Source organism: Leuciscus leuciscus (assembly GCF_965113295.1).
Source record: "Leuciscus leuciscus genome assembly, chromosome: 3".
NCBI classification, from domain to species: domain Eukaryota; kingdom Metazoa; phylum Chordata; class Actinopteri; order Cypriniformes; family Leuciscidae; genus Leuciscus; species Leuciscus leuciscus.
Genome location: NC_138727.1, coordinates 37,878,623 through 37,899,965, shown reverse-complemented (window position 1 = coordinate 37,899,965; position 21,343 = coordinate 37,878,623). Strand labels below are relative to the sequence as shown.

The window sequence follows — 21,343 nt, the reverse complement described above, 5'->3', positions numbered from 1 at the left end:
GTCAATGGGGCTAGACGGCTAAATTTGTCTCTTTCACCCGATTGCCGTTGAGAAATCTCAGATGTGATTGTAGATTTTGCAAGTTCAACATGGGTTTTAGGTCGAAAGTTGAATGAACGAGTACTTATGTCGTTTTGATTTCTTACAGGTTGAGTTGTTGTTGCCCATAACACGCTAGCATTCTGCTAATGACGTCAGCATTCTGACGTCATTGACATTTTGAAAGACTTTTTTAAATCAAATAAGTGACTCTAAAAAATCTAACACCCAGCAATGTGTAATTTCTTTGCATCTCCTTTCGAATACAACATTCAAATTACTAGACAAAAAATTATATCCTGAGAAAAGTGGATTTTGAGGGGTATACCGCCATTGACCTCCATTCATTCTGCACTCGTCCTGTGAGCGCCCTCATATGGAATCAGAGTGGAACTGCAACCAGTTCAGAAGCCGGAAGTGTAGTGAGAGTGAAACTTCTCGCCATATTAGACATTCTCTGGTTATACTATTAAATTAATTTACCCGATATATCAGTGCCACTTTTAGTGGGCAATGAGCATGACTGCATGAAATTACTGGCATGTCAAAGTCTGATATAGACAATATTTTTCCGCATGCTATGCATATGGCTCCGTAATTTTACTTCATGCTTCTTCGGTTTTGTGCGTACAATGGGAATAAAAACCGCGCAGTGCTAAAATGTGAAAATAATTTTTTTTTTTTTTTTTTTTTTTTTTTTTTTTTACTAAAACAGATGTTATTAGGCTATGTCGATCTTTAGCAAATATTATTATGTATACACGTGCTCAAGAGCGTATTTAAGCAATAGGCCTACATGTTCATATCACTTCTCTGCTGGGTATTTTATTATTTTATTATATTATAATTGCACAGATTTACAGCAGTGGTTTTTATGGTTATGCAGCTAGCTATATGTGAGTGTTAATATTTGAAACCATTTTTACATACATTACATACGCAGATTAAAACATGAACACACAATGCGGGGGTGGATAAATAAATAATTGGATTTTTAATATGATGTCACAGACTCGTAGGGCCTATGTTAACCGGTTGACACTTATTAGAAAACATGAATCTTTAAAAAACAGGGCTTTACAGAACCAAAACCAATATATAGGCCCTCATATTTTATTAACAGGTAAACAACAAGGAAACATGAGTTCGCCATTAAACATTGTAAATTTGCACTTTGTACCAAATAATTGGACAACAAATCTCGTTAAAAAATGACAACAAAAAACGGTCGTGCTTTAGAATTTATAATCAGCAGCTTACATTCTTACAGTAGCCGCGTTTCCATTACAGATTTGCGCAAATGTTTTGCGCTATTATCTAAATATCGATAAAAAAAACTATTGCGAAATGACGGCGTTTCCATTAACCGATGTTATGCGACTAAAACGTCTTTTTTTCTCTCGCGATAAGTCATTCCAAAAATCACGGCAACGGACGTTGGTTATAATATCACAGCCACCGCATTAGACATTATTATTATTATTAATGGAAGGAGACGTGGCGTGTTATCCAAGCATTAATGGCAGGGAAAGACCCCCGAACGACACATATAAGGAGTTTCTGGGTGTTTCGCCCTCATTTCTGCTCCGATTGTGGCATTTCTTTGAGATTTAGAATCCAGTATTCCTATAGGCTAATTATTGTTTCTTTTATGAATTTAATAAATAATTCTGTCTCGTGTTCTGTCCAAATGATCCATGTAGGCAACTTTTGTGTCTATTTGTTTTTCCTTTTTTAACCCCTAATTGAAAAACGAAAAATGAACGGTTGTTGTCTTCTTAAAACAAGTTGAACACCAAAATTTTAATTTGAACTGGCTACACACAACTGCTGTGCTTTATTTATGACTTTTTGCCCCTTTATTAAACATTTAAAATATTCACAAATTAATATGGAAAACATGTCGATTTTACTGGTTTTCTAAGGCCAAATTAGAAACTGGAATTGATGTATTTCCCGCAGTGCTGAATGAGAAGAGCCATTAATATAGGCTAATTAATAAACTATTGTTTTCTAAGTGTCGGCTAAAATCACATCTCCATCTCCGCTGTTATCAGATGCGCTTTTAGAGAGAAATGCAACTTTCATACGGATTAGCCTACATAATCAGAAGGTATTAGCTTTCGATTCGAATTTGTTCGTTTTAAAGTGGACATTTCAAGCTTTAGCCTACACAGGCTATATTTTGTTTCAGTTCTCGCGCCCCAGTTTACGGAGATCATGTGCGTCTGATTGTTTCTTTTATTTTACAAAAGCACAGCATTTTCTTGTTATTGTGAGTTTACACAAATAAAAGTGGTTGAGAATAATGTATTATTATTTTCTGTCTGACCAGAAATGATAGAGTATAAGTTGTTTCCACTGTTGATAGGAAAATGCAAGTGTTTGCGGCCGCGCCTCCGTGTCATGCAGTGCGCGCTCCACGCTCAGCTTTGTTCCTTTTTTGCATAAAAGCCTCTTCTAAATATAGCCTATTAAATGTTATAATAAAATAATATAAAATTATTATTATTTGCGTAGCTATACATGGACTTCAAACACACTGCGTCTTCTAAGTCAGGTGACTGTAAATGCGCAAAAACTGTTTCCATTGCAGTTTTGCGAAATATTCATTTTTCGAATTGCCTGAAAAACCACCTCATGAGAGCGTAAAAACTTTTTTGCGATAAATGGTAGTTTTTGCGAAATTGACGTGTTTCCATTAAGCGTATTTTCAATTCGCAATTTCAATTTGCGCAATTTGAAGGGTAATGGAAACGCGGCTAGTGAATTATCATCAATTTGCATAAAATCATCCCGAGTTTGTGCTGATCCACGGATCCTGATAGAAATATGAATAAGCCAAGTGAATGACGCGCTAATGTAAAACATCTCCCAGGTGCCGTTACCAAGCGTTTGTTTTTAAACAATAACTTCATCTATTCTGTGTCTTAAGTAGGCTACAATAAAACAATAGTCAATAGATCTTGACTAAAATTACCATGGTAAACAGATAATAAGATACGATTAAAGTTAGCATTTAATATTTCTTTAATTAGGCCAAATCATTCACAAAATCGAAAAACTCTGCAGGATAGCAGCCCTCCAGAACCGAGTTTGGTGACCCCTGGTCTACAAGATTGCGGTATTATAAACCAATTAAATTGGGGGTGGGCGGAGCGACACGTGTTGACCCGCCCAAATGTGTCGCCCTGCCCCATCGTCCAGACTGCACTCTGGGGTACTTGGTTTATTATGACCATACAGCCCTTTGACTGGATTATTTCTTAAATAATTATATAATGTATTTGACCTACACATTTAGTTACGTTTGCATATGTTTGAAAGTGTATATTCGCTTATTTATCCGATTTAAAGAACTTTAAAAATTTATTTTATGTCATTTTACATGGACAATATAAAAGGTTACTAATGTAACGAGCAGACATTCTGCACCAGGAACGATATACACACTGTATGCCTACTGCAATTTTTATGTGATTTTTGTTATAACTTTATGTCTGATAACTTTCAGTAGGCTGGACCAGAAAAGCACGAACACATGTGGATTAAACAAATCACAGTTATTAAAACTATATTGACAGTCAAAACGTTTTGCTTATAAATGTATGTAAAATAAAGTAATAAAGAACTTGCGATTATTGTAGGCTTCTGTGCGCGGTGCGGGCTGCAAACGCAGCCGGTGTGAAAGCACAATGGGCACGCACGCGCAGCAAACGCTCTTCCGACGCGCCACTCAGGCGTGCTGTATGAAACCGGCCTTAGAATAATTGTAATGTGGCGATCGGGTGCGGATATCTATAAATCAGAGCATTATGTTGCGGGTGGGTGGCGGTGCATTATTAATTAGAAGCAGCCGATTCGGTGACGTTTAATATGATCCGCGCATCTTGCCTCAGTATTAAACGATCAAGCTTTAGATGATTTTTTCCACAGAAAATGAATGACACAAAACCATTTAAAACTTAAAAAACATACATATGAAATAATAGCCTACAATAAATTCTGTTGGTTGGAAGTCTTATTTCTCTGATGATTGGCTACACTGAATTTCTGAAAAAATATATAGCCTAGTTCATAAAATGTCTTAAGTGTGGCTTAGGCTACCCTGTACCATCTGGAAGCCTTACAGCATGGCCACCAGTTTGAGAACCACTATTAGGCTAAAATCTGTGTTAACGGACTTTACAATTATATTACAAAATGGAGGTGTGAACTTAAAAATATTAATTAAGATATTACATAAGAATGGGGTTACTCATGCCAATATCTTATATCGTTAGATTCTTTATTGGATAGGCTATATTCTATGTTCCAAATATAATTGCGTTCTACTAATTCAGCTATAAACAATCAATATTTGACTAAACCTTGTCTATTAATACCTGTTTGCGTGAACTTTAACTTTGAAATTTTTTAACATGGTGCCCCGCCTCTTACTTCTCAAACCTCTTACTTTATGCCGTTCTATGGTACCGTGCTGGGAATACAGAAAATAACATTGTGCTTTGCGAATTACCCATCGCTTGTTGGCAAATGGCGTGTACCACAGTTTGCTTTGCCGATTGCTAGACGTGATTGGCAAACGGTTTGCCAGAATATACCCTGACCCCGTGCAATGAATCCCTTCCAATCCTGCAGTTATGTGTGCGACACCGGGCGAGCGTGGAGTCTGCGGTCACCGTGCATCTCCAGAAGAGCTGAGTTAGGATGCTGCGGCATGCGGATAGATCGCTGTAGCTGTAGCACATCACAGCTTTAGGTAATAGGATGACGACCTCGCAAACTCTTGCAAAGAATTACTGAGCATGCGGCAAAAGTACAGTTTCCAGTGCTTTTAAGGAGGCGTCTTAACATTGAGCTGTTCGGCATTTGAATAAAATATGTTGGTGGCTGTTTTGACATTCAGAGAAACCAACGTTTGTGTGTCTATTACTACACATTGTGCATGCATTTCCCGTGAGCGACAATTACAGTTCTAGGATTTCGCAATCTGGATGTGGGATGCGTAAAGGACTTAAAAGTAAGTCCTTGGGATGGGTGGGGTCCTCTATGCAGCAAAAGAGTGCGGGAGGGGGGCGAGACAGCGGACGAGGTGCGGGGAAGTGCGGATCCTCGGATGGTGGGTCATCAGATAGGCTACGAAAAGCAAGAAATAAATTGAGAGCTTAAAATACCCAAGGTAATGTTTTATTATCTGTACCATCGCTGTAGAATTCAGGTTGTTAAGTTAGTATTTCTTGAGGCAATTAAGCATCTTAGAATTAGAATCGACATGACACAAAGGGAAATATATTTCAGATAATTTAGAATTTGGATGAAGCTGCATCCGAAAGTATGACGTTACACGAATTGCTTCTGTGTCGCACATCTGTAATTCGCGGGAACAATCAGGATTCTATTGTATATTCGTCTAATGTATGTAGGCTATGTATGTGTGACAATAAATAACAGATTGTTGTGCATTGTTGATCGCATCAACGTTATTTTGAACGGGCATACAATGTGTATGAAATGAATGCATTGGCAAAAGGTCTGCTCTGAACTGTTATAGTTTTTAATTTAAATGGGATTTAACACAATATTTTCTCTTAACTTTCTTGTTTGTATGAACAGCATGCATCAGCATTTTAAATGACGTCTCAGTTCATATGTGTGACTTTAAGAAAAGGTCATTAAAGAAAACCTACTCCCTCGTGACATCTATTGTAGTTTAACAGTCGTTGGAGATTTGTGCATGTAATCGTGGTGGAAACAAAGCTAGTTTTCAAAAAGTAGAGGTAACCCTATAATAACAAAACAATGGCTATCTATCGCTTTGGATCATGCAGCTTTAATGTGGTGATGTCATAGGCCATGGCTGCTCGTTATCAGCATACTGGGTAAATCTGCCTGACTTAAATGCAAACACACATGGCTTTAATTATTATTAGCACACAAGTAAAAGAACTGTGTGAATGAAAAGCGTATATTAATTTTGAAAAGATGTCATCAAACCCCTCTTCCATTCAACACCTGGTTGACACAGTTAAACACTTGGCATACATTCTTTCAACTTTTTCATTTCAAAACGTGGCAATTCTCATTCAGTCATCATAAGATAGATGCTAAATCGCACAGGACCTTTCGATGTGGAGTATTTCTTAAACACAAGATGTCATGTCTTATAATATTTCCCTCCCTTTCAGCGGGATATTGTTCCACCCTGTTTCCTCCTCTCATCCTCTGAATATGTTGAAGGCTCTGGCTGGAATCTGTTTGCTTCATCTGACAACAATATTCTTCCTCTTTTGGGCAACTATAGATGATGTAAGTTAATATTGTTCCTCTTTTATGTGGATATGTAATGAAATGTAAACCAGACATCAGACTCTCCACAATGGGAGCAAGGGCTTTCTCCCATGCTGCACCAAAACTCTGGAACTCTCTTCCCCCTCATATTCGTGCTATAGACTCTATTTCTCAATTCAAAACCACTCTCAAAACCCATCTTTTCAAGTCAGCTTATAAACTTTAAGCACCCCTCCACCTCATTAGCATTAGCTAATTAGTTGTTTTTAAATTCTTTTAATAGCAGTTAACAGTTTATTTTTAGACATTAATGTTATTTTACTTATTTTATTTATATTTGTAAGGTGACCTTGGGTGGCTTGAAAGGCGCCTAAAATTAAATGTATTATTATTATTATTATTATTATTAAATATGTGTGCATTGTAAGTGTTTGTATTGTCACTGTAGTAGTCAATCATTTTCAGTTGTTAACTATATTCTTATTTGCTAATGGTAGTTTTTTTTTTATTGTATTTTCCCAGGCATGGTGGTTCACAAGGACCCTTTACACAGACCTGTGGGGCAGATGGGTGATGGAGAACAATGATGATGTCTGGGTGTACATGGATATACCGACCTCATACAGGAAAGGTAAGACAAATCATTTTAGCAGTAGGAATTTTCAGGCATCTGTGTATTTTCGCTGGTGGCTCTTTTACACTTTTAAAAATAAAGGTTCAGAAACGGGGTTTGTGTAATTTCCGTAGAAGGACCATTTTGGGTTTCCCAAGGAACCTTTCAGCGAGCCATTTTTTTAGTGTGAAAAACATTTTAATCATCTGAAGTCTTTTACCAATATAAAGTACATTTTGTGCAATGGAGAAGTTCCTGGATGATTAATTTTCTTCATGGAACCATAGATTCCAATAAAGAACCTTGATTTTTAAGAGTGTACAGACTGGGACACTCACTGACGTCCCTTCAATCCCTCCTTCTAGACTATCTGCAGGCGGTTCAGGCGTTTGCAGTGCTGTCCTGCCTGTTTGCTGTGTTATCTCTGTGCGTGTTCATATTCCAACTCTTAACTCTGGGTAAAGGAAAGCGGTTCACCATTTCTGGAGTTGTACAGCTCATCTCCTGTAAGTCCCTGCTTCTGAAAATCTACAACACAATCTCATGGCAATTCGTAACAATTTTCTTTTTGGCTAATTGGTGGCTAATTCGCATTCATTCTCATTCATACATTTTCGTAAAATCTCCTTACGCCCCAGTGACGGGTATGTTTAGGGGTGGAGTTAGGGTGGACCTTCATGCTTACTTTTTTCTAATAATTGTACGAATTCATACAAAATCGCCACCATCGATCCATCGATTTTTTGATGGCTCATGCTGATATCTTAGAGAGTAGGGTTGCCGATATAAAGACAATATATTTTATATCGCCCACTTTAATTTAAACAACACATGCATAACAGTTGCTGCAATAATTTTTTTATTTACTAAATTAGAAATAATTACTTGGAAAAGATATCAATATGCAAAAAATTTAAATTGATAAAAAAATAAATCTGAAAAAAAAAAAAGATTTATACTTTAGAAGTATTATAGTGTTTACTTTTCTATGACTAAAAGAAAGGTAAACGCTATAATACTTTATTTATATACTGTTTGCTTTCTTTCTTTATCAGTTCTGTCTAATATTCTGTCAATTTGTTTAGACAAAACTGTTAAACAAAGACAGTAAAGTAATAAAGATGGAGAATAAGTTCTAATCACTGTCAAAATAAAAGTCCCAGCACTGTCAAAAATAAAAGTTCGCTTGACACGTATCGGACAAACTGACAAACTTACCGGCCAAATATTGGGCTTGGTCGACCACTAGTGTGGATTGTCGTCTCAAAATTTGTACTTTTTTTTTTTTTTACACATTTTGTTTTTCAAAAAAAAAACATACAGGTTGTACAGACATTCATTTTTGTTGTACATTTATATGTTTCTCTTGCACCTCTAGGTTTCTGCATAATGGTGGCTCTGTCAGTCTACACCGATCACTTTCACAGAGGTGAGAAGGATGGCTGGTATGGCTGGTCCTACATCATGGCCTGGTTTGGATGGCTGCTGACCCTCTTTACGGGAATTATGTACATCGTCCTGCGCAAGAGAGTGGATTAAACTTTAGCCCTCGCTCTCAGTGCTAATGTACAGCCTTGGATATTCCTTTCTTTTGTCATGCTAACTTTAATGTGGACTTTGACTAACTATACTACTTCAGTGTAGGTACAGTACCTGAAAATTAATGAGTTGTCTTGAATACAGGCCTATGATGGAAATGTAGAAATTTGCACTGCAAATAATTGCATCAGCAGTTCATTTAAACATTTGAGCAAGTTTAAAATAGGTGAAAGCCTTGAATCAGCATTTTTATTTGGAGTAATGCTATAGATTGGTTTGATTGGTCATCTTCCTACTTCCACAAAGCACTGAGGGCAGTTAGAGGGTCTGAACAAACTTTATTGCAGGGGTTAGTGTGTAAAGATGGCAAAGATGAAGTAAATACAGTATATACAAGAATTAATTGTACAAAATGTATTTATAACATGTATAAAGAAAAAAAACTAAGTTGTACATATAAAGTACATATAGAAAAATGTTATAAAGTGTAGTTTTAAACATCACTTGCACTTTAAGAACTAGCTTTGTCTTAAACGGGTTTATTTCATTTCATATTTTCTTTAAATTTATGTTGTTGATTGCAATAGCACAGGATAGTCTCTACTGTAGGTCAAGATAAAGAGTAAAATCTTCGTTACTGCTATACATTATGGTGCTGCTCAGTTTGTGATCATCCACTTGGTCATTTAGACTTTTTGTAATTTGATTGTACAAACACTCTGTTGAACTATTTTAAAATAGTGGTTTTCTTGATAATGACATCATGGGTCCTGTTGCTATGCCAACTATTTTGATTAGCATGATGAATGATTGTTCATGTGGTCAGATGATCACCCTGTAAGATTCTAATTCTAGAGCACAGAATATTCCAAAAGAACTTTCAGAATGCTTTTCTTGTTTTAAATTTCAAAATGTACTATTTTTATGGGAGTAATTATTCAATATCATCTCAAAGAAGAAGCTCCTTGTCTGAGTTATGCAGTTTCTGCTTTGCTTGGTTTCAGTCAGTTCTAGATGTATTTTTATTTTGCAGATTGGATTTTATTTTTTCATTGCAAAGCCAAACAGTGTAAACCAGGGAGGACATTAATTTTAGTAAATCACACAAATAAAAACCTTGCCATAAGAATCTCTTTTAATTTGTATTATTTACCACATCAATATTTAACAGCTTTAAGCATTTTTTTAAACACAATATCATAATATGAAAATGGAGGATAAGAAGCATGTTTGTATAAGAGACATTGAAACCTGATGTCAATTGAGAAATTATAAGCTTTCTCACATGTGATTGTACAGTTCTAGTAGGTCCAGTGACCTTCTACAGTCCTCATGCAAAATGCACCAGGCACTGGCATAGGAATGTTCCAATAAGAAGTGTTTTGTGGGGGTGTATGGCGCTGAATCATATGCCCTGACCGGAGGGTGTAATTCGCTCCTGAACCACTAAGTGGAGGAGATGATTCTGTTCTGCCGAAAGGAGAGGCCTGTTGTGAGACAAGAGCAAGGTGATTCAAAATGGTTATCTAATTGCAAAGGCTTAAATATAATATGGATAAATGCCTAGTATGAGGTGGGAAATACAGAAAGCTTACCATAGTTCTGTCTGGAGAGCTTTGAGAGATTCTGTATCCTTTTCCTGACATGCCATCTGTAAACAGGCCAGTAAAAGATGCATTTATTTGGTAAAAAATACAGAACAAACAGTAATATTGTGAAATATTATTAGAACTGTAATATATTTTAAAATGTAACATATTCCTGTGATGGCAAAGCCTAATTTTCAGCATCATTACTCCAGTCTTCAGTGTCACATGATCCTTCAGAAATCATTCTGATATGCTGAATTGGTACCGAATAAAACTATTCCTTTTTTAAAAAATTACTGACACAAAACTTTTGAATGGTAGTTTATGTTGCATATTTAGTAAGTATTATTATTCCTTGTTTAATGCCATACCGCTAAATGTGATCTAAATATTAAAATGTGATCTCAGAGTGTTGGACACTGTATGTTTTTACAACCTAATTTTACATAAATAGATTTTAAATACATACCACAACTGACTGTAGGAGAAGGAACACGTTTTCTGGAAGGAAGTTTACTAGAAGACAGAAGGTGACAACAGTTTATACAGAATAGCAACCAAATAAAACACTGTGCCTGGTTCTCTATTATTTCGAAAGTTTTACCCTGACTATGTGAGTCAAAGGACTCCCAGGCGTATCGCTCTAGTGTCTGAGCGTGTTCGGGTAGCAGCTTTTGAGGGGGAGGCTAAAACACAGACACAAACATATAGTATGCTTATTGGGATAGTAAATAAACCCACTTATGGTATAGGTCTGATTTATTAATATTTTGTCCAACGTGTGAGGTGAGCTTATTTAAAATATTTACTTTACCTCAAGCAGCATTAACAGCAATACCCTGGAGATTTCACACTTTGCTATGATATCCATAAATGCACCTGGAATTAAGACAAACACAACTGAAGCATGAATCTTTAGCATTTACAGCACATTTCATTTCCTTGCCATTATTATTAGCTGATGTCCACAAAAAATGAAAAGGACTGCTGACTCAGTAAAACAGCAAAACAGATTCTTGACAAGCATGAATATCAGTCACAAAACATAATATGACTGCTGCTTATAAATATGTGATCAGAAAACCCAAATAAACAGCACATCTGGTGAAAGTCCCTAAAGTTTGGCCACCAAACCTCATTCCTTTCATGATCATGAATTGTGTGCTATCATTTCGAATTTTTCTAATATTTTTTAATATTACCTTTCATACAGTGTATAATACATATTTTTGTGAAGTTAAAAAGGTCTGCAAAATTTTAAAATTAAAGTGCATGACAAATAAAGTTATTGTCTCCTAATAGAAAGAACAGATTCTGAACTGCTGAAACGCATTGTCAGCAATTCCATCTCACTTCCTGTTACCGACATGACAACGTAACACATCTGCATAATGCCTGTCTATGGTATTCATTGGCTGCCCGCAAATGACATATACTTTGACCCTCAAACACTGTAGTTGTAGCTGAGACTGGAAGAGTTTGGTTCATGTTGTCGACATGTTGAGAAGACGCTGTTTTAGCGCTGTGAATCCACTTTGCATTCACTTCAAATGGATGAGGACTCGTACTGGAATTGATACGGAAAAACCGACGCCAGTGCTGAGGAAGCATCCGGGGCTGAATATCAGATATGATAACTGGCGTTTCATTTCCGTCATACGCTGTAAGCGGTAGACCAATCACAACAGACAGGCCCGTCTGACCAATCGGAGCAAAGTAGCTCACGGAAAGGAGGGGTTTAGAGAGACTGAATCTTCAAACAAACAATTTTCAGACTCTTTGAGAAATGAGGTGATGTGCAATGGACATTTTGAGAAAATGAAAGTGTTTTTTGACCTTGGATGCATGTGAACCTATTGTAGTAGATCTCCAAAACAAAATTAGGAACATTTAAAATAGCATAATAGGGGCACTTTAATTCTGATTAGGTCATGTGACTTACAGTATAAGCCTAATACGTTATGTTTTTACTCGGAATTGTGTATAATATAATAATAAAAATAATTTAAAAAGGCAACAGAGTTTTTTTTTATTTGTTGGCAAAATGCGATTGAAATTTAAACTGCAAAATTATTACGGTTATCTCAAATAATTGCGATTAGGTCGAAAAACCACGATTAGATGATGAATAAATAATCGTAACAGGCTTACCTCACACACCTAGATTTCAAAACTACGATTGTTTGTATTTATTGAATGTAGTGAAAGTGCATTATATTCTTACCGACAGGGGTGTTGGTGCCGGGGAGCTGTAGTCCTCTCTCCTGACACATGTGCTGCATCTCTGAGAGCACAGCAAGTGCACCATCATAATCACCTGCCGATCAAACATCACATCACTGCTCTGACAACCACAGAACCACATCTGAAACTCAATGCATGAAACGAATCAGGAAAACGCTCCTCTGTTTGAACTCACGGGTCAGTATTTTGCAGGAGGCCATTTCCCACAGTGATAGCAGGGCTTCAATTGGAGTCTGAATCTGCAGTTCTGCGGCTCTCTGGAAATGAACTATCGCCTCCCCCGGTCTATTCATCTCCTACACACAAATATATAAACAGGACCACATCATGCCGAGGCACTGTGGAAGAAGGTCGATATGCATTTTAAATTCATTTATTAAGAGAAAGACTCCCCATGAATTACAATGATTAATGTCTCACCTTCAGAGTATTGCCAAGCTCCAGTGAGAGACTGGCCGCCATAACAGGCTGATTCATCTCAATATAGACCTAAACAATATATAAGTACATATTTGCAGTATAACATCTAAATAAACACAAAATCTGCATGTGATTGCAAGATTTGAGGCTTTTTACTATATTAATCCAGCAGTACTCTTCAAATGACTTCAATACATTTTTAAGAGCATTTTAACATGAAGCATGTGAAATAGCAGCTAGCAGCAAGCCAAAATTAGCTGAAACCGTTTCATTTTGGGGTGAACTATTACTATAATAACAAATGTTGCTTTGCTTTGTACTGTCCTCCATCCTCATCCTCCTTCCATCCTCAACTGTGAGCGAGGCGGTAATAGTAAGTGAATGGGGGATTGATTATCTGTCAGGCAAAAGTTATTATAGTTCACTAAAACTAAAAACATAAATAAATTGTTAGTTGAAATAGAATAAATGTTAACTGAAATAAAATAAAGTGTAAAAAACCCCGTTTTTTTTCACGTTTTTCACGTACAGACGTCAACGTTGTCAAATCGATCCCAGTTCACACGGATCTGCTAAAACTACTAAAATCGCAGTATTCTGCTGACAGGCCAGTAGTTGGCGATGTCACTTTGTAAAGAAACACTACGCGCCTATAGACTGAACACATAATATGCATGAGTATGACGTTTTCACAAATTCGTGTTTTTGTGTCTAGTTTAGGCTACAGAGACGATAACGGTATCTTTTCAAAAACATGCACTTTGAAACCCATTTTCAAAAGTCTGTGTTTTCAGGCCCCCAAAACGCTGTTGTCGTGTAAATGAACCGCCAAAATGCATAAAATGTTTTTCATTTTTAGTTGAAAACGTTTTATTTCAGCTAGTTCCCATGGAAACATTTAAATTTAATTTCACTTTGATGTACTAAAATAACTAAAACTGAAATAAAAATGTAGAAAAACTATATTAAAAGATTTGTTTTTTTTAATAAAGTAAAAGCTAATACCTCAATGATACTCAAATAAAACTATGGCAAGCTAAGCTAAGCAGGAGCAACATTGTTTTATTTGCACTTGTTTCTATTCAAATCTGAGCCCAACTTTCTGCAAATGAATAACATGTTTATATATGCTTATCTGCATGAGTTTAAGTAACTATTAATACATTTGATTGAGATAAATACCTTAATGGCAAAACTATAGCAGTTCATTGCTGCTTGCATATTCTCATCGAAACCGGGAGCCATCAGCGCTTTAGTCTCCTGTTCCGAGGCCAGAAAGAGTCGGGCTGCCTCAGTCAGAGCTAGGGCTTCTCCTGGAGCGTTGAACAGAGTCTGCTCACAGCTACGAAGACAGAAACATTTCAGCATGTTCTCTAGACAAGAGCAAGAGCTTTCAATCTTTTAGCCACCAAGGACCCCCAAATATGATCAGCCTCATGCGAGGGACCCCAATTCTACAATAAAAAAATAAATAAAACAGCAATATTATTTATACACTCACCTAAAGGATTATTAGGAACACCATACTGTGTTTGACCCCCTTTCGCCTTCAGAACTGCCTTAATTCTACGTGGCATTGATTCAACAAGGTGCTGAAAGCATTCTTTAGAAATGTTGGCCCATATTGATAGGATAGCATCTTGCAGTTGATGGAGATTTGTGGGATGCACATCCAGGGCACGAAGCTCCCGTTCCACCACATCCCAAAGATGCTCTATTGGGTTGAGATCTGGTGACTGTGGGGGCCATTTTAGTACAGGGAACTCATTGTCATGTTCAAGAAACCAATTTGAAATGATTCGAGCTTTGTGACATGGTGCATTATCCTGCTGGAAGTAGCCATCAGAGGATGGGTACATGGTGGTCATAAAGGGATGGACATGGTCAGAAACAATGCTCAGGTAGGCCATGGCATTTAAACGATGCCCAATTGGCACTAAGGGGCCTAAAGTGTGCCAAGAAAACATCCCCCACACCATTACACCACCACCACCAGCCTGCACAGTGGTAACAAGGCATGATGGATCCATGTTCTCATTCTGTTTACGCCAAATTCTGACTCTACCATCTGAATGTCTCAACAGAAATCGAGACTCATCAGACCAGGCAACATTTTTCCAGTCTTCAACGGTCCAATTTTGGTGAGCTCGTGCAAATTGTAGCCTCTTTTTCCTATTTGTAGTGGAGATGAGTGGTACCCGGTGGGGTCTTCTGCTGTTGTAGCCCATCCGCCTCAAGGTTGTGCGTGTTGTGGCTTCACAAATGCTTTGCTGCATACCTCGGTTGTAACAAGTGGTTATTTCAGTCAAAGTTGCTCTTCTATCAGCTTGAATCAGTCGGCCCATTCTCCTCTGACCTCTAGCATCAACAAGGCATTTTCGCCCACAGGACTGTGTGTACGGGATGTTTTTCCCTTTTCACACCATTCTTTGTAAACCCTAGAAATGGTTGTGCGTGAAAATCCCAGTAACTGAGCAGATTGTGAAATACTCAGACCGGCCCATCTGGCACCAACAACCATGCCACGCTCAAAATTGCTTAAATCACCTTTCTTTCCCATTCTGACATTCAGTTTGGAGTTCAGGAGATTGTCTTGACCAGGACCACACCCCTAAATGCATTGAAACAACTGCCATGCGATTGGTTGATTAGATAATTGCATTAATGAGAAATTGAACAGGTGTTCCTAATAATCCTTTAGGTGAGTGTATGTATAAAGACCCAATTTACACAATTAAAATTATATTCATTGTGTCAAATATTATTTGGAAATCTATAAAACTGTACTGTTAGATGTATTCGTTTTTTTTATTTTAATTTAGTTAAATCAACATTTTGATTCATTTAAATTATTTTACTATTATTATTTTAATCCATGTACATTTATTCTATGATATTTAATTTATTGTAAATCACAAGCATTAATAAATGAATCGTTTACCGGGCCATGGCGAGATTACAGAAGGCAGCATACTGAGGACAGTCCTGCTGTTTCAGCTCTTTGGCCAGCTGACCTGAGGAAAGATGTCATTCAATCATAAACAGTGACTAGCATTGCTACACATTATCTGAGCAGTCTTCAGATACAGTACTCACCAAACTGTTCACTTGCTTCAGCAACATTAGGCTTCCGTAGAAAACGTCTGTGATTTGAAGAAGAGCGAAATATTAAAACGCCACTAAATGAGATTAAATTGTTATGCTGGACATCCGACTAGCCACTCGGCAGGAATTGTTCGTTATGCGAAGAAGCTGGCATACAAATAAACAACTAAAAGATGTGATCATCACCTGTTTATACATAAATCGTACATTAATGTGATAATTTAATTTCGTATCTCTTTACATTTAAGTTAGTTAGCAACGTGCTAGTGTGGGTTGTGTAGTGCTGTCATGACATTCTTTGGTCACGCTCAATATTGTATACAATATTGATTTTCAACCAGAGATAACATTGAAAATATTATTTTACTACTAATATAAATCTTTTATTTTAGCTCTTACTTTTTCAGTTTATTTGACACTGCCCGGTAGCGCATCAGAAAATCTCCCTCGGCTGCCATTGTTGACACTTAAGAAGGAGGGGCAAACACACAGGAAGTTCCAATTCGAGTGTTCCCATTGGTTGCACACATATGAAGCTGTCTTTTGATTGGTTTTCACACTTCACAGGCTACAGAAAATCGGTTTTATGCAGGAGATGAGGCGAGAGGTTTGGGGGGAAACGACACATATTGACACAGCTTTCAGTTGTTTTAATCTTTCATTTATTTTATGTTACACTGGTCCATAAAATATTAATTATACAAAATATATTTATTTGACTCTAAGTACATTCTAGTAGGTAAAATTCATTCATTCCTTCACAGGTTTTCATAAATAGATTCAAATACTTCTTCTTGGGCTTTGCAGTGCTGAAAGAGAACACAGCAATAGAAACTGTTGGTATTATAAAACAACACTAAAATTCTAATTATGACAAATTTTCTTTTTGATTAAGGGAGACATCAGGTTTAATTCCTGTAACCACCCCACCACCCCCCTGCAAAAAAAATGTTTTTTTATTGAATGCTGTATTGTTGTTAATAATAGTGGTTTGTGATTTAATTGTGTGTCTGAGTTTGTAAGTATTTTTTACTATAAATGCAAAGTGTATGTCATGAAGTACCTTTAGTGCATGATTCTATCCTCAAGAAACGTTTATATAATCAAGACTACATTTAAATTTACAACCATATTTTTAATGTAGACCTACATGTAATATAATTTATATTAATTTAACATAGGCCATTATTACAGGTCATGGAATGCTGTACAATTTTCCCCTATTAAACAAACCTTTTTATCAGATTGTTTCTTTCTTGTGTTTTCTTCATGCATCATAATCTCTGGATTCATTGTATCATAAATGGAGCTTGATCTGTATTGTAGCGCCTGTTGGAAGGGAGTATAAGGTGATGCATAAAACCTTAGCCCTTATTAAGCCTAAAATTCTTACTAAAACCATTTCCCAATAAATTCCAAATATTGAGGCAAAGAAAAAGAAATCTCACTGTGTAGAGTGATCCAGATGCAGCATTCTCATCCAACATCACATCATCACTATCCTCGGGTCTCTGCTCTGCTACTACATTTTTGTCATCTCTACAAGGAGGTTGATCCTAAAAAAAGAGGCAAACCTAGAGCTGAAACTAACAGTAACACATGTGGTTTTCTGGATTGTACACGTCTGCCCTTTTCTGCTCATAACAGCACTATCTTGCAATCAAAGCAACTCTGGAATTACACATCTTGCATAATAAAACAAAGTAGTGCTGGGCAAAGATTAATCGCGATTAATCGCATCCAAAATAAAAGTTTGTGTTTGCATAATATATGTGTGTGTACTGTGTATAATTATATTGTATATATAAATACACACATATGCATGTATTTATTTAAGAAATATTTGCATGTATATACTGTATATACATTTATACATAATTTATATTATATATAAATATAATTTATATATACATTTAAAAAAATCTTAAATATATACATGCATATGTGTGTATTTATATATACAAAATAATTATACACTGTACACACACTTATATTATACACACACAAACTTTTATTTTGGATGCGATTAATCGCGATTAATCTTTGCCCAGCACTAAAACAAAGATAATCTTTTCTGAACTGACAGACAGAATACTGTCTAGTTAACAGTCCATATCTATAACCCCTTATGCATCAAAGTACTGAATAAAGTATACACAATTTGAGAATAGGTTGAATTATTACAGTATGTGCTATACATGTGTGGCCAAGTGTTACCTTGTAGCTCTTTAATATGTAAAGTGAGCCGGCAACACTGAAGATGAGAAGAATTCCTGAGAAAGCCATCATTGTGATGATGCCATTTTCTAACTCCTCATCTGGCTCCTGATAACCTTTATCTGGAGAACAGAGAGTTAGGGTGGGACATGGGAGAGAAGCAAAAAAGGGGAAATAGAGTGAAATGTTTTTCTTTTGCTGAAAGTGACAGTTTCAGTCTAGCATGTCACATGGCTGAATTCACAGGCTTCTTTCGCTGTCATCATTTTTTATGAATCTATAATGATCCTCTTTATTCATCAGTCAAGCCTATCTATTGGCTCACAAGCCACAAATTTATCAAATGAAAGGTTTTGAAGTAAAAACCACTATCAAGATTCATACATATTTTAATACTGTTTAAGTTAGCAAAAGGCACCCGTGCATTTAATTCATAGCGCACATAAAATGTAAGACCAATCCTGGATGATCAATGATCTGCAGACTCACCTCTCACATGAACCACCCAATGCACATCCAAATTTTCCCCACGTTTTCCAGATGTATAACGAAAAAAGTAATTGCCAGAATTGGAGCTGTTGTGCATTTTGATACGTGCTGTCACCGACTCTCTTTTGTCAAGAAATTCACTTATAAAATTATTACTCCAAATGATCCTGTTCTGGGTGTAGCATTGAAGGCTCGAGCTGAGGTTTGCTGGAATTACCACTGACAGGTTGAACTCAAGCTCGTCTCCTGCTAGTGCCACTCTGGTTCTGTTCAACACAGAGATTTTAGATTTGGCTGGAGGGACAGAGGACAGATCATGGTGTTATTGAACCATCTGTGCTCTCATGATATGTTCATAACTTTCTAATTCGTTTTGAGAGAGTGTGGGTGAGAAATCCAGCAATACAATAACGAAAATGAAATGAAACACACTGCAATGACACATAAATAATGGTCAACTATACCTTGAGTTTCCTGCCAACAGCACAGTATTACGATCCAACACAGCACAGCATACATCTTTATATGTGCAAAATTTACATGTCCTTTCATTTAAAAAACAAACAAAAACAAAAGAATCCACCTTTTCTTTCTTTGTGTTGTTTCATCAAACTCAGATATCACCATCCAGCACAAAGTTTCCAATAGAAATGGTAAAAAAAACCACTCATAACAACACAGGAAGTTAAGCCATATTACATCAGAGTGGAAGTTCACAGGACCCTAAACATCGTGAAGTACAATCTCATGAAATCCTCAGTAAACACTTCCTCTCCCACACCACAAGCTCACTTTCTTAATGTTGTCCTTTAACAGAACTGTTGTTCTTTGGCTGGTATATTAAAAACGTAGTAATACTTAAGTCTGAATATAAACAGTTTTTAAACAAAGTTTCAACACTGAAATGTAGTTTCTTTACAAAGCGTGTGGGAAAAATTCAGTTCAGGTCTTTAAAAAAAGGTCACATGCTCGCGTCAGATGCTTAATTATAGCCTATATTTAAATGCAGAAACAATAGGCGTCTTTACTATGCTAGTTTGCTATTCGAATTAAGGAATAATTTGGTTTAAAAATAGTGCACCTTGTCTTTGACCACCAGGTGGCAGCAGAAGAGCACGTGATACTTTGCAAAAGAGCGCCTGACTCACATCAAATAAAGAGGACTTCCAAAATCATCAAATTTGAATTACGTAATGATTACATCACTATCACTGAAATACACATAATTAGCGCCAGGGCAGATAAATCAAAAACAGCAGTAGCGAGTAGTCAAATAAAGTTTTCCCACCGTTTAGTATAACTTTAAAGTATATATTAGGAAAATAACTATAGATATATATATTAGCCTATCTGATTTAAAATAGATAACAGGCAGATGATAACGTCTATAAGTGTTTAAGTGAAAACGTAAAAAGTCACCAACATAAAACTAAATTTAAGCCATTAAGACTGCACAAGCACCTCAAATACTCCATGATAAAGATAAAAAGACTGAGATAGAGAGATAAATGAGGAGCAAGGAGAAGAAAAGAGCAAGGAATTCAGCTAGAGGTGACAAATTGCCTTATTTAATGAGAAACAGGTGCATGTGTGCCTTGTGACTGCTGAGCTGAAGTAAAGGAATACTCACAAACTCGTATAAGCCAGGCAAAACTGACCTCACATACCAGAGGGAGAGGGAGAGCCAAAGAAGAGCACAACAAATATAACATCTGGATACCAGGGAATCAAAATATTTCATGTCCCATAATCTTTTTCATTTTTTTCTTTCTGGAGTCAAACACAAGGCATTAAACAGAACAGGTTCATTCCAGGCTACTTTTGAGAAATAAAAAAAGGAAGTTGATTTTGAATTATAAATGTGTATATTTATTCTGCTGCAATTCCTGGATATAAATGGCATAACAACCTAGTTTTTATCTTGATTCTGAGGTTGGTAACAATTGTTTAGTCTTGTATTGAATTCAAAAGTACAATCAAGGTAAATAGTATTACCTTTGGCACATATTTTTATTACAAATCTGGACATTTTTTTATCCAGGTTTAAAAGACATTTATTGAAGTGGAAGACAAAGATTCGCCAACTGTAACCATGGAAATAATACAGTGAGAAGTGAAGATTGAATTATGAATGCAGTGTTTTTAATAAAAGAACATTCCAACTGAAAGCCACATGCAAGTTCATGCAATTTTTGCTCAGCAGTGTTAAAGAGCCTTTTGATTGAATAACAGAAATCATGTGAAACTACCTGACTCTCTCTCTCTCTCTCTCTCTCTCTCTCTCTGTGTAGATTTGTCTATTCTTGTGAGAAAATGTCCTCACACATAAAATCAAACATGTTAAAAACTGACAGATGAGTTATCATGAAGTGGTTATCACTATTTGAAATGCACATAAATCAGCTAAATCGTGTTTTGCTTTAAAATGTCAATAGGTTTCTGTAAGGGTTTGGTTTAGAGGTTGGGTATAACATTATTATTATAATGTCTGTGAAAGGTTTGTCTATGAAAGGTATTTACTAGGTTGTGTGTGTGTGTGTGTGTGTGTGTGTGTGTGTGTGTGTGTGTGTGTGTGTGTGTGTGTGTGTGTGTGTGTGTGTGTGTGTGTGTGTGTGTGTGTGTGTGTGTGTGTGTGTGTAAGGGCAAATGATCAGACAGAGAAAACAAAATAAATCTACAGAAAAGGTGCACATCTGGAAAGGGTGATATTTTGGGAAGGAGTGAGAAGGCAGAGGCCAACAGATGGATGGGGGGGATAGAAAGAAAAAAAGAAGGGAGGGGATAAGATAGAGGAGAG

The 21,343-nt window shown here is 36.5% G+C and overlaps 2 protein-coding genes across 4 annotated transcripts; one reads left to right on the top strand and one right to left on the bottom strand.

Moving 5' to 3' along the window:
- The first annotated feature begins 4,681 nt into the window (after positions 1-4,681).
- On the top strand, positions 4,682-9,448 carry LOC309495334 (epithelial membrane protein 1). Of its 3 annotated transcripts, none has more exons than XM_082165011.1 (5): positions 4,682-4,801; positions 6,228-6,348; positions 6,853-6,961; positions 7,309-7,449; positions 8,322-9,448. In XM_082165011.1, exons 2-5 carry the CDS (start codon positions 6,271-6,273, stop codon positions 8,480-8,482), a joined length of 489 nt encoding a protein of 162 aa, XP_082021137.1. In that variant the 5' UTR covers positions 4,682-4,801; positions 6,228-6,270; the 3' UTR covers positions 8,483-9,448. The 3 variants fall into 3 exon arrangements, with proteins under 3 accessions (XP_082021137.1, XP_082021138.1, XP_082021136.1); XM_082165012.1 differs by lacking the exon at positions 4,682-4,801 and adding an exon at positions 4,881-5,062; XM_082165010.1 differs by lacking the exon at positions 4,682-4,801 and adding an exon at positions 5,084-5,221.
- Positions 9,449-9,599: 151 nt separating this feature from the next.
- f8a (coagulation factor VIII associated) lies at positions 9,600-19,233 on the bottom strand. The gene is made up of 17 exons (XM_082165009.1): positions 19,011-19,233; positions 18,547-18,840; positions 18,058-18,179; positions 17,289-17,396; positions 17,074-17,169; positions 16,240-16,649; positions 15,832-15,878; positions 15,677-15,749; positions 13,918-14,077; positions 12,736-12,804; positions 12,491-12,611; positions 12,296-12,388; positions 10,886-10,950; positions 10,676-10,757; positions 10,541-10,587; positions 10,078-10,133; positions 9,600-9,969 (listed from the first exon to the last, which is right to left on the bottom strand). Exons 6-17 carry the CDS (start codon positions 16,296-16,298, stop codon positions 9,888-9,890), a joined length of 954 nt encoding a protein of 317 aa, XP_082021135.1. The 5' UTR covers positions 16,299-16,649; positions 17,074-17,169; positions 17,289-17,396; positions 18,058-18,179; positions 18,547-18,840; positions 19,011-19,233; the 3' UTR covers positions 9,600-9,887.
- Positions 19,234-21,343: the final 2,110 nt, after the last annotated feature.

Excerpts from the sequence above, each read along its gene's own strand:
- LOC309495334 (XM_082165011.1), top strand. The coding sequence starts at position 6,271 with ATGTTGAAGGCTCTGGCTGGAATCTGTTTGCTTCATCTGACAACAATA. Across the intron at positions 6,349-6,852 it reads TTTGGGCAACTATAGATGAT|GCATGGTGGTTCACAAGGAC; the intron begins GTAAGTTAATAT and ends GTATTTTCCCAG. Across the intron at positions 6,962-7,308 it reads ACCGACCTCATACAGGAAAG|ACTATCTGCAGGCGGTTCAG; the intron begins GTAAGACAAATC and ends CCCTCCTTCTAG.
- f8a (XM_082165009.1), bottom strand. The coding sequence starts at position 16,298 with ATGGCAGCCGAGGGAGATTTTCTGATGCGCTACCGGGCAGTGTCAAAT. Across the intron at positions 14,078-15,676 it reads TGTAATCTCGCCATGGCCCG|CTGTGAGCAGACTCTGTTCA; the intron begins GTAAACGATTCA and ends CTGTCTTCGTAG. Across the intron at positions 9,970-10,077 it reads GCTCTCCAGACAGAACTATG|GCCTCTCCTTTCGGCAGAAC; the intron begins GTAAGCTTTCTG and ends GTCTCACAACAG.